The following is a 19,674-nucleotide window of genomic DNA, read 5'->3' on the forward strand; positions in this document are numbered from 1 at the left end:
CAACAGTTCTCCTTCCATGCCCTGTGTTCTACAATCTCTGCCACACACTGGCACCAGCAGGCTCTCGCTCTGACTCTCCTGCAGTTCCTGGCCTCACTCAGTGGACCTCAACTTTGCTTTATTCTCCACTATCTCCAAGGCTCTTGGAAGACTTGATTCATCTGTTGGATTAACTATATCAAAGCAGGCATGGATGATGCTGGAAATACTCAGCAAGTCAGGTTGTATCTGTGAGAAGAGTAACAGCGTTGATGTCTAGGGTCAGAGACCCTGAGGCAGAACTGGGAAAGAGATAAAAAAGAACATCAAACTACAAGGTGGTTGGAGAGGTTGCCTCAGGTAAGACTGGGTTGTTTAATTTAGTTTAGAGATACAGCATGGAAACGGGCCCTTTGGCACACCGAGTCCGCGCCGACCAGCGATGCCCGCACATTAACACTATCCTACGCACACCTAAGGACAACTTACAATTTTACCTAAGCCAATCAACCTAGAACCCTGTACGTCTTTGGAGTGTGGGAGGCAACTGGAGCACCCAGAGAAAACCCACACAGGTCACGGGGAGAACGTACAAACGTACAATGTGTATAGACAGCACCCGTTGTCAGGATCGAATCCGGGTCTCTGGCACTGTAAGACAGCAACTTCCTCTGTGCCATCGGGTGATCATGGAGATAAACTTTAATTTTCTGGCTTCACATCTCACCCCTGCTCTCTCCCTCTCTCCTTATCTCACAGCCTTTTGCTTTTCACCTCTGGCCTTTATTCAACCATCTGCCAATCGAACTAGGATTGGTAAGTATTTTAATGTTCCAAGTATCTTTACAGCTCCAAAACGGCATCTCTTGCACAAGCAAGTGCACGTTTGTGGGGAAACCTTGCTTGCATTTACTGAGCACCTCGCCAAAAAGCAGACAACTCATGATTGTGATAACAAGGATCTGCAGAAGCTGGTTCACCAAAGAAAGACACAGAGTGCTGGAGTAACTCAGCAGGTTAGGCAGCATCTCTGGAGAACATGGATATGTGACATTTCAGGTTAAGACCCCTCTTTGGACTAATTATGGGGGGGGGGGAGCAGGAGAGAAAAACTGAGAGAGGGGAAGGGTAGGTAAAGCGTGGCTGATAATAGATGAACACAGGCGAGGGGTTTTCTTTGACAGGCAGATTGTTGGATAAAAGGCTCATGATAGTGTGTTATGGTGATCTGATGAGAATGCTGTCATTTTGACCTCAAATCTCCAGTAGAAATTGTCTCTTAATTTTGCATAGGTGAATAAATATTCAGCAGAATGAAGGAATCAGACCCCATTCCTGCAACCGCATAACTATTAATTAAAGGGTTCACCTACTTCTGAATAGTCCTTCTATAAACTAGGGTACCCTCCCATTCAACTTTATTCCATTGCGGACATTGAATTTTGTCTATGTTTTCACACTGACTCTATGACTCTCTATAACAGTTTCTTCCCTTCTGTTATCAGGCTTCTGAATGGTCCTTCCATAAGCAAGGGTACTGTCTGATTCACTTCTACCCCATTGTGGACATTGGACTTTGTAGTGCAATAGTTCCAGAGACAATACTGAGAACTACACCGATCAGCCAAAACATTATGACCTGATGAGCCAAAACATTTTGACCACCTGCCTAATATGCTGTTGGTCCTTCGTGTGCAGCCCCATTCGCAGCAGGGCACGATGTACTGTGTATTATGACACATTCTTCCCATGTCCACCATTAAACTTTTCTGTGACTTGTGCCACAGTAGACCTTCTGTCGGTTCGGACCAGACGGGATGGCCTTCGTTGCCCTCGTGCATCGATGAGCCTTGGGCACCCAACACCCTGACGCCGCTTTGTGGTTTGTCCCTCCTCAGACCACTATCGGTAGGTGCTCACCACTGCTGACCGGGAGCATCCCACAAGCCTTGCCGTTTCAGAGATGCTCTGACCCAGTCTTTTAGCCATAACAATTTGGCCCTTGTCAAAGTCGCTCAGGTCTTTACTCCTGCCCATTTCTCCTGCATCCAACACATCAACTTCAAGAATTGACTGTTCACTTGCTGCCTAATATATTCCACCCCTTGACAGGTGCCATTATAACAAGACTTGGATGAAAGGATTAAAAGCAACATTAGCAAATTTGCAGATGATACAAAGCTGGGTGATAGTGTGAACTGTGAGGAAGATGCTATGAGGTTGCAGGGTGATTTGGACAGGTTGTGTGAGTGGGCGGATGCATGGCAGATGCAGTTTAATGTGGATAAGTGTGAGGTTATCCACTTTGGTGGTAAGAATGGGAAGGCAGATTATTATCTGAATGGTGTCAAGTTAGGAAAAGGGGACGTACAACGAGATCTGGGTGTCCTAGTACATTAGGTTTACTAGGTTAATTCCCAGAATGGCGGGACTGTCATATGTTGAAAAACTGGAGCGACTAGGCTTGTATACACTGGAATTTAGAAGGATGAGAGGGGATCTTATCGAAACATATAAGATTATTAAGGGGTTGAACACGTTAGAGGCAGGAAACATGTTCCCAATGTTGGGGGAGTCCAGAACCAGGGGCCACCGTTTAAGAATAAGGGGTGGGCCATTTAGAACAGAGATGAAGAAAAACTTTTACAGTCAGAGAGTTGTAAATCTGTGGAATTCTCTGCCTCAGAAGGCAGTGGAGGCCAATTCTCTGAATGCATTCAAGAGAGAGCTAGATAGAGCTCTTAAGGATAGCGGGGTCAGGGGGTATGGGGAGAAGGCAGGAACGGTTTACTGATTGAGAATGATCAGCCATGATCACATTGAATGGTGGTGCTGGCTTGAAGGGCCGAATGGCCTACTCCTGCACCTATTGTCTATTGTCTATAAGATAATCATTGTTATGTTATTCACTTCGCCTCTCAGTGGTCATAATGTTTTGGCTGATCAGTGTATATTCTGCACTCTGTATCTTCCCCTTTGTTCTACCTGTTGTACTTGAATTTGACTTGATTGTAAATGTATATATTATCTCCACAAAATGCTGGAGTAACTCAGCGGGTCAGGCAGCATCTCAGGAGAGAAGGAATGGGCGACGTTTCGGGTCGAGACCCTTCGTCATATATTATCTGATCTGTTTGGATAGCATGCAAAACAAAGTTTTTCACGGTACCTCAGCACATATAACGGTAATAAACCTAAACCTCAACCTAATTAAAAATTTGTTCCTGTTGATTTATTCCAGCAGTTGCAATAATTCTACAAATATTTACTGCTTATTTCTGTTGTTTCATGTTGCAAATGGCGTGCCAGCTGCTAAAGATCTTATCATTACTTCAAAGCATGTGAATAAAATTAGTTGATCCCAAACAGTGGAGCATTAGTGGACATTCCTCGTGAAATACCGCACGTCTGAGAGAATTAGTGAAGAGCATAAAGAGCACGTCAAGCTGACAGAGAGGAGGATGAAGAGGGAATAGGGTCCAGTCAGCAGGAGGCTAACCAATGATGAGCGTTTGTCGGCACTGGGCCTGTACTCGCAGGAGTTTAAAAGAATGAGGGGGGACCTCATTGAAACATGCAGAATAGTGAAAGGCTCGGATGGAGTGGATGTGGAGAGGATGTTTCCACTAGTGGGAGAGTCTAGGATTAGAGGTCATAGCCTCAGATTTAAAGGACATTCTTTTAGGAAGGAGATGAGAAATTGCTTTAGTCAGAGGGTGGTGAATCTGTGGAATTAATTGCCACAGAAGGCTATGGAGGCCAGGTATTTGGGTATTTCTAAGGCAGAGATAGATAGATTCTTGAGTAGTACTGGTGTCAGAGGTTATGGGGAGAAGGCAGGAGAATGGGGTTAGGAGGGAGAAATAGATCAGTCATGATTGAATGGTGGAGTAGACTTGATGGGCCGAATGTCCTAATTCTTCTCCTATCACTTATGACCTTCTGAGGCCTTGTCTGCCCAAGTCGCTCACTGAGCAGATTGTCTCTCTGTACCTCAGCAGGGAACAATGCAAGAAAGGCACATTAAATACATTTAAAAGACACTTGGACAACCACATGGATGGGATAGGATTAGTGCGGACGAAGATACGATACAGAAATAAATTGCATCTCTGTCGAGGTAAGAGATTAAAAGGACTTTCCTCAAACACCACCCCCCCCCCCCCCCCTCATAAAACAAGCAAAAGAACACTAAAATATACAGTACATTTAACACATACTAAAAAACACCAAAGAAGGAAGGGACGAGACAGACTATTGGCGAGGCAGCCATTACGGGCGCTACCCAGTGGACAACTGTACCGTAATATCCCAGCTTCTACACTCAGGCCCCTGACTGATTAATTCAGTGTGTCAACACATTCTCATCACCTTTTATACACACCCCACAACTTTCAGGGAACTATGTATTTGCAATCCTCGATCTCTCTACAACACTCCCCAGGGCCCTACCATTCACTGTCAATATCCTACACTGTTTCAACCTCCCAAAATGCAAGGTCTCGACCTGAAACGTCACCTGTCCCCACGTTCTCCAGAGATGCTGCCTGACTTGTTGTTACTTCAGCATTTTGTGTCCTTTTGTGTTTTTGCCAGCATCTGCAGTTCTCTGTTTGCACAAAATGCAACTAAATTCTGAACTAAATTCCTTTAGCCATTTCTAGTCTCAATGGCCCAGCTGATCAAGATCCAGCTATTTTTCTTGTTAACCATCTTCACTGTAAAATACCATGTATTTTACTTTCATTTGCAAACTTACTCCTCATGTCTTGTACATTCTCATCCAATTATTGATGTAGATGTAAAGGCCTTGGGAAGAAATAAGGGAGCAGAAGGCCTAGGTATTCAAAGATAGTCAGCGGCGTAATTAAAGTCAGGGACAAGTAAGAATCTAGAAATGGAGGAGCCCAGACATCTTTGAACTTCAGAAGTAGAGAGGCGTGAGGCTGCAAAAGGATTTGAAAGCAAAGATTAAAACTTTAAACATGAGGGTCTTTGTTACACTCGCTCGCTCGTATGTCAGATGATGTTCTGCCATTATTTTGCCACAGCCAGTGCCACATCTGTGCCTCTGCAGAGATCGTCCGCAGTGTATGCCTCTCCACCGTAAGTCAGTAGGTGGGCCTACTAAAAGGCTTCATTGGTTTCGCTATATATTTAGCAATGCAATAATGTGATAGTAATTTATAACATCTTAATATCTATGGCCTCTTGAGAAGTCTCCAAAGTGTTTCAAATCCAGGATCTCTAGTTTGAAAGTTCAGGTATTATTAATAATAATAATAATAATAAACATTTATTTTTTATAGCGATTTTGCAAGTGCTCAAATACGCTTTACAAAAACAGTCATGACATAAAAACAAACAGACGAACTATCCTGATGGAGAAGCGGCGAACAAATAGCGCCAGCGTCCTCTCACGTCAGGGTCCGGCAGTAGACAATAAAAACACAAGACACACAATTACAATTTTAACACAAACAGCCATCACAGTGATTGCTCCAGGCACACCCTCACTGTGATGGAAGGCAATACTCTAATTCCAATAAAATCTCAGCTTTCCTTGACAATTGTGAGAGATTTTTAAATAGTATGTTGCTGGCATTGTTCCTGTAAATTCTTTTTGGCTGAAGTCAAGTATTTTCCTCAGAATATCTGGCAAAGTCTGATTAGTCTTGGTCGAATACATTGCAGCTTTTTGGCAGATTACACTTTCCACTTCTTTCTTGGGAGGAGGTTGACTATCATTGAAAAGAATTCCCAGAAAATTTGCCCAGTGAATGAATAAAAGTATGAGACAAATGCTGAATCGACACATCTTGGACTTATAGAAACATAGAAAATAGGTGCAGGAGGAGGCCATTCGGCCCTTCGAGCCAACACCGCCATTCATTGTGATCATGGCTGATCGTCCCCAATCAATAACCCTTGCCTGCCTTCTCCCCATATCCCTTGATTCCACTCGCCCCTAGAGCTCTATCTAACTCTCTCTTAAATCCATCCAGTGATTTGGCTTCCACTGCCCTCTGTGGCAGAGAATGCCACAAATTCACAACTCTCTGGGTGAAAAAGTTTTTTCTCACCTCAGTTTTAAATGGCCTCCCCTTTATTCTAAGACTGTGGCCCCTGGTTCTGGACTCGCCCAACATTGGGAACATTTTTCCTGCATCTGGCTCGTCCAGTCCTTTTATGATTTTATATGTTTCTATAAGATCCTCTCTCATCCTTCTAAATTCCAGTGAATACAAGCCTACTTAACTGAAAGAAACAGCCACTCTATCCAAAATGCAATCTAATATTTCAATCCTGTACATGCAAAGTGGGATACATGCTATCCAATCATATCAGATAAGACTGTACATGATACAATCAAGACAAAATCAAGTATAAAGGGTAAGATACAGAGTGCAGAATGTGGTTCTCAGCATTCTAGCATAAAAGTTCCCGAGAAAAGGTTCAATGTCCGCAATGGGGTAGAGGTGAATCGGATAGTACCCTAGCTTACGGAAGAACTGTTCAGAAGCCTGATAACAGTGGGGAAGAAGCTGTTCCTGAGTCTGGTGGTGCGTGTTTTCACGCTTCTGTACCTTTTCCCTGATGGGCGCAGGAAGAAGAAGGAATGACCAGGGGAGGACAAGTCTTTGATTATGTTGGCTGCTTTTCCAAGGCAGGGTGAAGTGTAAATAGAGTCCGTGGTGAGGCGTCTGGTATGTGTAATGCACTGGGCTCCATCTGCAACTCACTGCAATTTCTTGTGGTCTTGGGCAGACAAGAAATTATTTCTTGTGGTCTTGAGCAGACAACAAATAACTATTAAAAGATGTGTATGAGTTACATTTTCTGTTCTAAATGCATGGAATATTTAAGTCAGTCTCCCATCCAAGCTATTCCCAAACCAAGCAGTGATGAAACCCGGCAGTATGCTTTCTATGGTGCAGCTTAGAAGTTTATAAGTTTGTAAGAGTCAGTAGTTATGCCTACATTCACCCATGCAATACCTGCTTTTTTGCCAACAACTCCTGTTTGTTTGCTGTAGAAAATTAAAGTGCACAAAACAGCAACAACGCTTGCATAAAGAGAATATGCAGGGTGATTGTACCAGCCAAGAATTTAAATTGATTATAGGCAGGATTAATAGTGCTAAGACATTCAAGAGTAGTGAAACCAGTTTTGAAACTAATTAAAATTCTGCTACATTGAGCATCAGATCCTAGTAGGTGGAAATTGCTTTCTCCAGAAGCCCAAACAATATTCCTCTCTAGATTCTCTGGGCAAGGGCACTGGATTTGTAGTGCAGCTTGAGTGTGACTGCCAAGCAGAAATAACATAATACAACGATCAGGTTACAAGGGGACCTATAGAAGTAACAGAAGGTATAAATAAGCCTGGGGCGTGTTTTTACTGCTACTCTTGCTTTATTCATTGGAACTAAAGACCAGTATATGCACTAGAATACATCACAATACGTTATAAGCAGGTTTATGAAAGATGGGAGACTGACTTAAATATTCCATGCATTTAAAACAGAAAATATAACTCATACACCTCTTTTAATAAGTTATTTGGGAAGATTAATGGTCAATAACAGTTAAAGAATCAAGATCTGCATAAAATAAAGAGAGGTAATAACTGGGTGGGAAAGTAAATATTTTAAAGTGTAAAACTTCTAAATCTCTAGCTGCCAATCATTGGCTCTAGCTGAATCATTGAACTGAATCTTGAAAAGTGATGAGAGGCTTGGTTTTGAACATCCAAAGTATGCAACTTCTGAAAGCACTCAGAAGTTACCATGAAGTTGGAAACTAGAGAGCATTAATCCAGAAATGGTGAAGGTATGGTGATATCTGCCCATGAAAATAACACGTGACTGTGAAAGAAACAGTGAAGAAAAAAGTTCCATCCGCCTATGGTCCTTGTCCTCTTGGGTGGTGAAGGTTGTAGGTTTGGAAGGTACTTTGGTGCAGGCCTCACTCAGTTGCTGCTGTCCATCTTGTCGATATTGTGCATGGAAATGGTGAATGTTTAATGGTGAAAAGCAAATAAAATAGACTGATTTATTTCTGGAATGAGACTTGAGTTCTGATTCAGTTGCATTCCCCAACTGTATTATATCTCTTCACTGTTAATTCGAATCTGATGGGCAAAATAAAGACTATGAGTGATCACGAGGGGAGCAATGTACCACAGGATAGTCAGCCTCTGATTTGCTCTGGTAGACACAGTAATTCTGTGGTTAATTCAGCTGAATTCCTGCTTATTACTGACTCTCACCACATTACTGGTGATGAAGTCAGTGACGTTCATGCCTTTGGAAGCAAAAGAAAAATGCAGATGTAGATGACTGTAGAAGAAAAGCAGAACCGTGGATGTCTTTCTTTTTGCCCATGAGGTCCAAGTCAGCAGTGAAGAGATATAGTACAGTTGGGGGATGGAACTGAATCGCAACTCAAGTTTGATTCCAGAATAAATCAGTCCATTATATCTGTGTTTCACCATTATCTTAAACACTGACCACTTCCATGCCCAGCAAGTCAAGCAGCATCTATGGAGGCAAAACGTGTAGAAATGTCGACTTACACCTTTTGCTCCTACAAAGCTACTTGACCAGCTGAGTCCTTCCAATGTTCTGTTTTTGACCATTACACCATTGTGTGTCAATCAATAATTAAGTCATTTCTTGCTCTGAAAAGTTATTCAATTATCAATTGTGTGCATGAATGTTGCTTGAATTTATGTTATTAACCAGGCGGGATCCTATCCGGGTCTTAGTTAATACCAATGTTTACTGCTTCATTTTCTAAGGAATTGTGAATGGAGCTCAATATAGTAATCTTCACCGAGCAATCCAACTTATTGTGGATTAAATTTGTTGATGCAAAAGTTCAATGGCCTTGGATCCATCCATTCATCCACCCATCCCTCTCTCCCTCTCTCTCTCTCTCTCTCTCTAGATCTCTCTATGTGTGTATGTGTGTGTGTGTGTGTGTGTGTGTGTATGTGTGTGTGTGTGTATGTGTGTGTGTGTGTACGTAATATATGTATATGTATGTGTGTGTACACACACACTGAAAACTTTTTCTCGTTTATTATTTTGTTTATAGTACTATGTTTACATATTCTGTTGTCATGTAAGAATTTCATTGTTCTATCTCGGACATAGGACAATAAGACACCCTTCACTTTTGATGTTTTGGGACTGCCTGGTTCTTCTGTTAGTTTATCACTTGACCCCAACTTCAGTAAATAAGAGCACATTATGTCAAAATCATCTTTAGAACAACTTCAGGATTCAGCATTTGTCTGGGTTTGTTTTAGGGACTGGAGCTAACTGGTTCTGATGGAATACAACCAGGCCTGGTGTAAGAAGTTGTTTTCACAATTGCATTTCAACAAAAGTAATGACTGTGAATTAATCCAATTGTTGTTACAACATATTCAACAAAATGCTAAAATGCGGGAAGGGAGCGCGCTATTAGATTGCAGTGCGCAGTACAGGCTTCACCTAATCATCATTGAGAATTTAATGTGGGTTTCCCGGTTCAATAACCACCAGATCCAAAGTAAGGTCTTCGACCTGAAACATTAACTCTGTTTTCGTTTCCACAGATGCTGACAGGTGCTTAAGCATTTCCCATTTTTGTGTCAGTCCATCCCGGGATCTATCATGAGAAATGGGGAAACAGGGCTGTACACTGAACAGAAAGATTCAGTTATGCAGCAATTATGGCTACATTGGAAGCCACCAGCCACCTTTACAAGTCCAATGTTGTTGAGCGTACTTTTATTTGGAATAAATCACAATAAATAAAATATCAAAAAACATGTTTTTGTCCTAGATGCACAGAGTCTCTTGCCCAGAGTTGGGGAATCGAGGACCAGAGGACATAGTTTTAAGGTGAAGGGGAAAAGATTTAATAGGAATCTGAGGGGTAACCTTTTCACACAGAGGGTAGTGGGTGTATGGAATAAGCTGCCAGAGGAAGTAGTTGAGCCTGGGACTATCCCAACGTTTAAGAAACAGTGAGACAGGTACATGGATAGGACAGGTTTGGAACGATATGGACCAAGCGCAGGCAGGTGGGACTAGTGCAGCTGGGACATGTAGGCCGATGTGGGCAAGTTGGGCCGAAGGGCCTGTTTCCAAACTGTATCACTCTATGACTCTATCAGTGTCTGTGTGTATGTTGTGATCGCATGTGAAAGAAATTAATCGCTCTACGCCTCGATTCATAGCAAAAGTTTTCCATCGCCCGCAGAAATGTGGCTTGATATTTCGAAAAGAAATTCGGTCAGATTGGTGAGAAAAGTGCGTGTAGACGTCAGCGTGCAAGAGTGGCGATTGGAGTGGATTTTCTTTATTAATTGCACAGTTTTCGAGTTTCAAGAACTGAACGCGCGTAGGGAAGGCTGAGAACTGAGCTGGTTCAGAAATGTAAACCAACAAACGCCGGAAAAGAAACTGACTGAAATCGTTTTGTTCATTGCGTTTTAAACCATGCTGTTTTTGTAAATGTTAGCTGGCTGGTTTCGACTGGTTTCTGGTCACACACGCTGTGAACTCTGAAAACGGCACAAACTCGAGAGGATAAAGACGTGATTAAAATATAAAAGTCGGTGTGCTTCCCGCGGAGAGGTGGCGGCGTGAGTTTAGCGCTAATGTCCCTCGGGGATCGGTGAAGGGAGATTGGTGTCGCTGCCAAATTATTCTCCAACACAGACTCGGGCTCTGGTAGACGCGGAGCACGTCATCTGAGATGTTCATATATTTCCTCATACACGCTGACGGCTGGTGAGAAATGCGCAGCAAAAGGAGACGTGGAGAGAAAGGGGTTTTTTTTTAAATAAAAAAAACTCGCTCAACTCAAATTACACCTTACGGCAGGATTGCAGAGGAATCATTGGTCGGAGACGGGAGTGGAGAGTTGACGGGGAGTTCCACAGGGGGGTCCTACAATGGAAAAAAAATTGTTTCCGAAAAGTCTCTCCAGTCTGCCGTTGTGAAGTGCGGACTGGGCTGGGTGCAAAGATGCTGTGTCCAAGCGTGATCTACTTCAGCCTCCTGTGCTCGCTGTCGCGGGCTGTCTTCACTGGGCCCCTCCACCCGGAGATGTCCAACGGCACTTTCCATCACTACTTTGTACCGGACGGGGACTACGAGGAGAACGATGACCCTGAAAAATGCCAGATGCTTTTCCAAGTGTCGGACGAGCGACGCTGCGGGGTCGGAGTGGACACGGAGATCTATCTGAAGGAGGAGATGACCACCATCAGGAGACAGGTGGAGGACGCGGCGCGGGTGTTGGAAGGCGTCGGGAAGAACATCGCCTACGACCTGGACGGCGAGGACAGCTACGGTAACTACCTCCGCAGGGAAGCCGCGCAGATCGGGGAAGCGTTCATGCATTCCGACCGCTCGCTGGTGGAGCTGGAGGTGAAATTCCGACAGAGTCAAGAGAACGAGGTGAGGGAGGTGAACACGATTAACGATGAAGTGGTTCACATGCTCTACAACACCAGGGAGATCCTGAAGGAGACGATGGAGATCTCGTCTGGGTTAAAAGACAAACACGAACTCCTCACCCTCATCGTCAGAAGTCATGGGACGAGGCTGAGCAGACTGAAGAACGATTTCATGCGAGGCTGAGTGAGATTCCGATTACTCATGATGGATGGTCCCCCGTCCTCCAGTAATAATATTTCATTATTTCTGCAGCATATTTATCAAATTATATTGGCGTAATGTGAGATATGTAAATGACACCCCCCCCCCCCCCCCCATCTAATATTGCATATAAACTAACAAGTCGCTTTGCGGCCAGCGTATCTATACGAAACCAGGAGGTTCATGACGAAGCGATTCTCTAATTCTGTAGATTTGTCAGTGTTTGTTCCACGTTCGTTGCTGCATATGTTTTTGACGCCTTTAAATATATACTGATGTGTCACCTCAAACACCGCAGGCAGGTACAAGTATTTTAATACAAAAAAATAAAAGTTTTACCGCAACTATGCTCAGGGTAACCTTCAGCCGTGTCGTTTTGAGTGGGTCTAAACTAAAATGCAATGAGTTCTTTTCGGTTCCTCAACACTAATGTCGATGGAAATCAAACATTATTGAGGTGGATATAAAAAGAGCATTTAGAACAAATTTCGAGACAGTAACACATTTTTTTAACGCCGTCCTTTTAGTTGCCACCTCCGGATTGAACAGGTCATAATAGCTGCATACGCGCCGCGTTTCTCGATTACAGTAATCTGACAGGTTTGATTAATGGTATAGCTTTAAAGTCTGGATTTGCCAACAATTTCCGCTCTGCATTCAAGAGGTAAAACATACCAACCCCGGATCGAGTTCATGTTTGTTTTCTGAGCGTGTCTTGTGGTCGGATCTTTTGACATTAAAGGATTTTGGAGGGACGCGGGTTTAAAGTGTGAGCTTATGAACAAACGTTTGAAAGCGTGCACTGTGAAATGACTCGGAGCCGGAACTTGCCCGTAATATGTTGGATCCTAAATGCCAGAGAGCGCCCGGCGATGTTCCCGGCCACGGGGGCGCTGTTTCTGTGGACACGTTTCACCCACAACTACAGTGACACTGTAGCGAGCAAATCAGGCAGGTCCAAAGAACCCTTGCAAGTTAAATTCTACTCCTTTGCCTCAAAATCCATTTTAAAGAGGAACCTCTGCACAGAAACCCAACTTCTATTTCGTAATAGCTGAGTGAAGGTCTCGACCCGAAACGTCACCCATTCCTCCTCTCCAGAGATGCTGCCTGACCCGCTGAGTTCCTCCTGCATTTTATGTCTTTTTCTGTACGTACCTGATGCAATGACTGTAGATTCTCACCATCGCCCTGAATCTCCTTCTCTACGTTGAGCGGTTATGAGATTCGGGGTACGAGTGTGGGGGGTGGTGGAAGTGTGGCCTAATTTCTTCCTGGCGGCTTAATTCGTTTCCTTTGCCCCCTTGTTAACGTTTGTCTATCACAAGGCTGGGAATGGAGGGTGTCCTGGATTCTGGTAAATTGGTGTGGCCCGAGTCTCGGCTGTTATGAGGGATAGGAGAAGAATCAGGCCATTCGGCCCACCGTCTACTCAGCCATTCAACCGTGGCCTGTTGGCCTGGGAGAGGACGCTGACGTCCGTTCACGATTCCCTTCAGTGCATTTGGGGGCATTGTGCAGAGAGAGCTTTGGGGGCATCTGTCCAACCGACACCAGAACTCCTGTAGGAAGTCCCCTCAAGACGCATGAGGTCAGTGCAAGTGGAATATAAAGTGCAGCCACCCGAAGCTTTCTTATTTATTAGCTAGGTCGTATTAATGTTAGGAGGGAACACGAATAAACAGTCTCTTGCCCAGAGTAGGTGAATCGAGGACTAGAGGACATAAGTTATAGGGTGAAGGAGAAAAGATTTAATAGGAATCTGAGGGGTAACATTTTCACACAAAGGGTGGTGGGTGTACGGAACAAGCTGGCAGAGGAGGTAGTTGAGGCAGGAACTATTCTAACATTTATGAAACAGTTAGACAGGTACATGGATCGGACAGGTTTGGAGGGATATGGACCGAACGCAGGCAAGTGGAACTAGTGTAGCTGGGACATGTTGACCGGTGTGGGCAAGTTGTGACTAAGGGCCTGTTTCCACGCTGTATCACTCAATGACTAATCGTATTTCCTTGCATGAATAAGCGTGGGAATTGAACCACCAGCTGTCAGAAGTGGATATTTTAGCTGCCGCGTTGTGTTCCAGCATTCCACACACTATGTTCTCCAATAAGGAACTGGGCGACGTAAAGGAAAAGAAACTGCAGATGCTGGTCAAAATCTAAGGTAGACACAAAATGCTGGAGTAACTCAGCGGGCCAGGCAGCATCCAGGGAGAGAAGGAATGGGTGACGTTTCGGGCCGAGACCCTTCTTCGACCCGAAACGTCACCCATTCCTTCTCTCCCGAGATGCTGCCTGGCCCGCTGAGTTACTCCAGCATTTTGTGTCTACCTGAGCGACGTGAAGGCCTGGTCTTTGGGACGCGTGCAGTCGTCTACTCACGAATCCTAGTGTCTGCCACCCATTTATTTTAGTAACATCACAAATGTAATGCTCATCTTAATAAGTGCCACCCGGCAAGGTGGTAGAACTAGTTCACCGTCACAATGAAGTGTTATTGTAGAGTTGTAACGCGCCCCTCTGAGTGCCCACGTCCCCGGGACAGCCTTTCGCGAGCAGTCCGTTCAACTGGATATTTGGAGTTGCAGTGAGATCTAGTTGCAGCTAAAATGTGTAGGAAGGAACTGCAGATGCTGGTTTAAACCGAAGATAGACACAAAAAGCTGGAGTAACTCAGTGGGTCAGACAGCATCTCTGCAGAGAAGGGATGTCTGCAGAAGGGTCTCGACCCGAAACGTCACCCATTCCTTCTCTCCGGAGATGCTGCCTGTCCCGCTGAGTTACTCCAGCATTTTGTGTCTATATAATTGCAGTTACATTTATTTTGGCATAAATAGACGTCCAAAACATTATGCACTCGTGTGAAAGTGGCCTTTAACGGGCTAACGGGGGTACAAAACACTGGCGATGCTGCGATCTTGAGTAAAAAGACGGTGCTGGGAGAACTCAGCGGGTCTCGCTGCATCTGTGGAGGGCGTGAAGAAAGGAAGCGACCCGAAACGTCGTCTGGCCATTCTCTCCACAGATGCTGCCTGGTCCGCTGACCCTCCAGCACGTTGTGTTTTTTTAAACAGCCTAATATCATGGTCATGTTCACCTGTTAAATTATTCCCAAATACAACAAAATCCTTATTTGCACCTCAGAACAACGATATGACTGCCCGATGCCGCCGCCGCCAATACCCCCATTCCACAATACACATTCCCTCCTATTAGCGTCAATACTTCCTCGCGTCCACACACACAAAAAGCTGGAGGGATGGAGAGAGAGAGAGGGAATGCCGGGGTTACTTGGTTAGAGAAGTCAATGTTCATACCACTGGGCTGTAAGCTGCCCAAGCAAAATATGAGATGCTGTTCCTCCAATTTGCGTTCAGCCTCACTCTGACATTGGGGGAGGCCCAGGACAGAACGGTCAGTGTGGGAATGGGAAGGAGAATGAAAGTGTTTAGCCACCAGCCTTCCTGCCGTCCGATACCCACCCCACGCCAACTTCACGACCTCTCGCCGAAACAGGCCATTCTGATCTCTTCACCGATGTGATGAATTCTCCGCAAAATAAATTAGATCAAACGGATGGCGTCCAACCCAGGCGACTATTTGTGTGGAAAGGAACTGCAGATATTTACACCGAATATAGACACTAAATGCTGGATTAACTCAGCGGGACAGGCAGCATCGCTGGCGAGAGGCAACGCCTGACGTTTCGGGTCTGAAGAAGGGTCTCGACCGGAAACGTCACCCATTCCTCCTCTCCAGAGATGCTGCCTGACCCGCTGAGTTACTCCGATTGTTTGCGTGTTAGCCACAGGAGCAGATCTGCAACCACACATTACAATCGCTCCACGCTTTTAAATCTCTACTCCTTTCACCTTATTCCCTTACCATGTATCTGTACACTGTGGACGGCTCGACTACAATCACATACAGGCTTTCCGCTGACTGGTTAGCACGCAACAAAAAGCTTTCCACTGTACCTCGGTAAACGTGACAATAAACTACACAAAACTAAACTTTTTAAAAAATGGACACAACTTCAGACCACGATCAACTTCTCTGCATAATCCCGGAAGCAACGCGACAAACGAACCCGAAAGCTGCGAACAATTTGATGTGTATGTTTTGATGCCTATGTGTCTTTCTCCTGTGTCGAGGAGACAAGATTGAAGGCGAGAGAAGGCGGTGGTGATTACAGAAGGAACTGCAACACGGAGCAGATAGCGGCTCTGTCTGACACGAGGCAAGGCTGACTAGTGGAGCGCGGCGAGTTGTTCCAGTGAAGGATATAAAAAACACAAAACTGTCTTTGCCACTTCATTTCATACCGCGTATATGAAAATTAAAATAATCGTTACATTTCACTATTGTTTAAGAATAGCCCAATCAAGTAGAAAGTTGCGCGATAGGAGTAGTCCACAATACGTGTTGTTTATTTACATCAATCGAAAGCAGGAAATGTTGGGAATAAACGGGGATTTAGCAAGAAAATGCACTTTTTAAAAAAACAACCTGGAATAGAAGATAGACACAAAATGCTGGAGTAACTCAGCGGGACAGGCAGCATCTCTGGAGAGAAGGAATGGGTGACGTTCAGGTCAAGACTCTTCTTCAGACCAAAATAACAGCCCAGCGGTCCTAACTGCACAAATTAACACTATTATATATATTTTTTAAATGTGCGCCACAATATCTGACATAGTTACGGAAATAATTACCAGCAGCCCCTGGCTTTCAGTTTAGTGCATAAAATGCCACCACATTAGTACGATATCAGGCAAGAACTGGTAGGAAAATAATATCAGGTAGGAAAGAACTGCAGATGCTGGTTTAAATCGAAGGTAGACACAAAATGCTGGAGTAACTCAACGGGACAGGCAGCATCTCTGGAGAGAACGAATGGGTGACATTTCGGGTCGGGACCTTTCTTCAGACTGAGAATCATTCTTTCTCTCCAGAGATGCTGCCTGTCCCTACAATGTATTGGGCAGTGGTCATGGGGGCACGACCCCGTTTGGCAATAGCCCACACTTTCGAATCTGTGCCTCACAATTACACGGTATTTATCTAAACTCGTTTAAACATCTGACGCAGAGATTAACTTGAATACAACTAAAGTTAAATTCAACATCAATTGGAAAGTTACCGCTCTACCCATTCTTACCCAATGAGCAACAATGTGACAATGAGCACCCAGAGCACATTACTGACGGGATAACTTTCTCCTGGATATTTCAGTTTACTGAAATCACCGTTATCCCATATCCCTCCTCCCCGCCTTCCAAACTAGCTTGATTGCAAGACAGACACAAAAAGCTAGAGTAACTCAGCGGGATGGGCAGCATCTCTGGAGAGAAGGAATGGGTGACGTTTCGGGTCGGTTCTTCAGACTGAGAGTCAGGGGAGAGGGAACCGAGAGATATAGACGGAACAAATGAATAAGATTTGCAGAAAAAAGTTACGATAACAACGATGATTGCAAAACTGACGTAGAGCATCTGCTTTCTGGTTTAAGCACGTGGAGTCCCATGTCTCTCCCTTTGTGGGGTTGTGTCAAATGGCGTGTCCCAAGTTTGGGATCAATATGGAACAATTGCAAGAAGGTTTGTTTTTTAATTCTGTATTTATATACTTTAATTATAAGGCAACGCGTGTATGTATGTCTGATGTCACCGGATTATATGGAGATATCCAATGCATTGTATGCCGTTAGATTTAACGGTTTGGAACAATATTTTTTGGTTTGGTTAATCTGTACTGTCCTGGTTTACACACCCACCGATAATTTCAGTGTTACGCGCATCTGTTCATTTTACATGGCAGAAGAAAAAGTAAGGAACTCGATGGGGCAAATTCACACCGAAGTCAAATTGAACTGACGTATCATGCATTGTCAAATGTTACGCCCATGTTGTGGGTTAAACCGCCGACCATCGGGATCGTTAGGAGGGAATAAAGAAGACCTTTGGGTGAAAGTGTGACCAAGCCGGTGAATAAACTCAACACCACGGCTGCTAACGCGGTCACAGCAACCTACAGTATACTAATATTCTCCTGTTTCAGTGTTACCTTTGCGAAAACGTTGCTATCCTGATGGTTTGTAAAAGCTAAATCAGTATATTAAAATTTACCCAATAGAAAACAACGACTCTCTCAACTTGTCACCGTTGCTTTGCTGCTACTGGAGTCACAGTGTGATACTGCATGGAAAGTCCATTCGCCCCACCATGCCCATGCCAACCGAGATGCCTCATCTAAGCTAGTCCCATTTTCCCACGTTTGGCCCATATCCCTCTAAACCCTTCCTATCCATGCACGTGTCCAAATGTTGTTACAGTGTCTAGCTCAAACATATCACTGCCGTAAAAAAATCAATATTTTAAACAGTATTAAAGAAGGAGGCATCATGAATCTTGATCGCTTATATGCAACACTCCAGGTATTTGAACTCTCCCAGCCTCTGAGATGGGAATGGAAAATCAGCAGCATTCTCTCCCGGACCACTATGCAATAAATCCTATTAGAAAAGCAAATGCATTGGACACAAGCTGTGAACTGTGTCAGGCTAGGCTAAGATGAAAAGGTCAAAAAGCCTATTGACGTGGCATATTGGAAGATATATTGGATCAAGGGTATTGTAAGAATGAGGAACTAAAGGAACTATTAGTTTTTAAAAAACCGAGAGTAAGTGAGCTTGGAAGATGACAAATCCCAAGGACTGATGATTTACATCCAGGACTATTCAAAGAGGAACTTTTAGAGATGGTGGAGACTGTGGTTATGTTCCAGAGTTCTATGATTTCTGAAACTGTGATCCCATTATTTAAGAAAGGAGAGAGATAGAAAACAAGGAACTACTGACATGTTAACTTAACATTGTGGCAGGGAATATACTAGTATCTGTAATGAAGAATGCATAGCAGAAAACCTTGCTAAGAATAGCAAAATTGTGCAGAGTAAACATGGATTAAAAGATGGAAAATCATGTTTGATTAGTCAATGATTTGTTGAGATTACCTAATGTCATATTTCCAAGTTTGCTAGCAATAGTCATCTGGATGGGATTGGGAATTGGGAAGGGGGTAAAAAGAGGCTTAGAGGGATCATGGACTAACTGAATGGACACAAAATGACAGATGGAATACAATATTGGAAAATGTAGGTTATCTACTTTGGAGAGTGGAATAGAAAAGCAGAATATTTGGTGAGAAATTAGGTAGTGCTGATTATATAGGCCCTTGTTGAGTTCTATTTGGTGAGAAATTAGGTCGTGTAGGGCCTTGCGGAGCCTCGGGTCAGGTGGCAGTCTGAGGAAGCCAGGTACGACTGGGATGTAGAGATGTTTCTTCACTTTGAGAATGGCATTTCTTTGGATTTCTCTATCTTCAAGGAGATGTGCAGTTCAAATGTTTTACTCAGAGAGTGGTGGGCGCCTGGAACGCACTGCCAGGGGAGGTAATGGAAGCAGATATGATAGTAGCATTGAAAAAGGCTTTTAGATAGGCACATGGATATGCAGGGAATGAAAGGACCTGGATCAGTTTAACTTAGCATCATATTCAGCACAGATATTGTGGGTCGAGGGCCTGTTCTTGTGTTGTACTGAAGGTAGACACAAAAAGCTGGAGTGACTCAGCGGGAAAGGCAGCATCTCTGGAGAGAAGGAATGGGTGACGTTTAGGGTCAAGACCCTTCTTCAGACTGATGTTGTACTGTTCTAGTGTAAGAAAATAACTACAGATGCTGGTACAAATCGAAGATATTTATTCACAAAATGCTGGAGTAACTCAGCAGGTCAGGCAGCATCTCAGGAGAGAAGGAATGGGTGACGTTTCGGGTTGAGGCCCTTCTTCAGACTGATGTCTCAGGAGAGAAGGAATGGGTGATGTTTCGGACCTTCTATGTACCTTTCTATGTTCCGGAAGGCTGTGGAGGATGTCATTATCATCATCATTCAAAAAACAGACTGATACATGTCTTTACATTAAAGAATCAAATCAATAAGAGAATAGTGCCACAACGGAAGGATAG

At 44.0% G+C, this 19,674-nt stretch overlaps 2 protein-coding genes across 3 annotated transcripts in view; one reads left to right on the forward strand and one right to left on the reverse strand.

Annotated features, from left to right (window-relative positions):
* The window catches only part of ext2 (exostosin glycosyltransferase 2), a 188,895-nt gene that overhangs the window by 154,829 nt on the left and 14,392 nt on the right, over positions 1–19,674 (reverse strand). The gene's annotated exons all lie outside the window — the stretch shown is intronic.
* fibinb (fin bud initiation factor b) lies at positions 10,630–13,794 on the forward strand. The gene has a single exon (XM_078414843.1). It carries the CDS (start codon positions 11,006–11,008, stop codon positions 11,621–11,623), a length of 618 nt encoding a protein of 205 aa, XP_078270969.1. The 5' UTR covers positions 10,630–11,005; the 3' UTR covers positions 11,624–13,794.

This window comes from Rhinoraja longicauda, chromosome 18 (assembly GCF_053455715.1).
Source record: "Rhinoraja longicauda isolate Sanriku21f chromosome 18, sRhiLon1.1, whole genome shotgun sequence".
Lineage (NCBI taxonomy): Eukaryota > Metazoa > Chordata > Chondrichthyes > Rajiformes > Arhynchobatidae > Rhinoraja > Rhinoraja longicauda.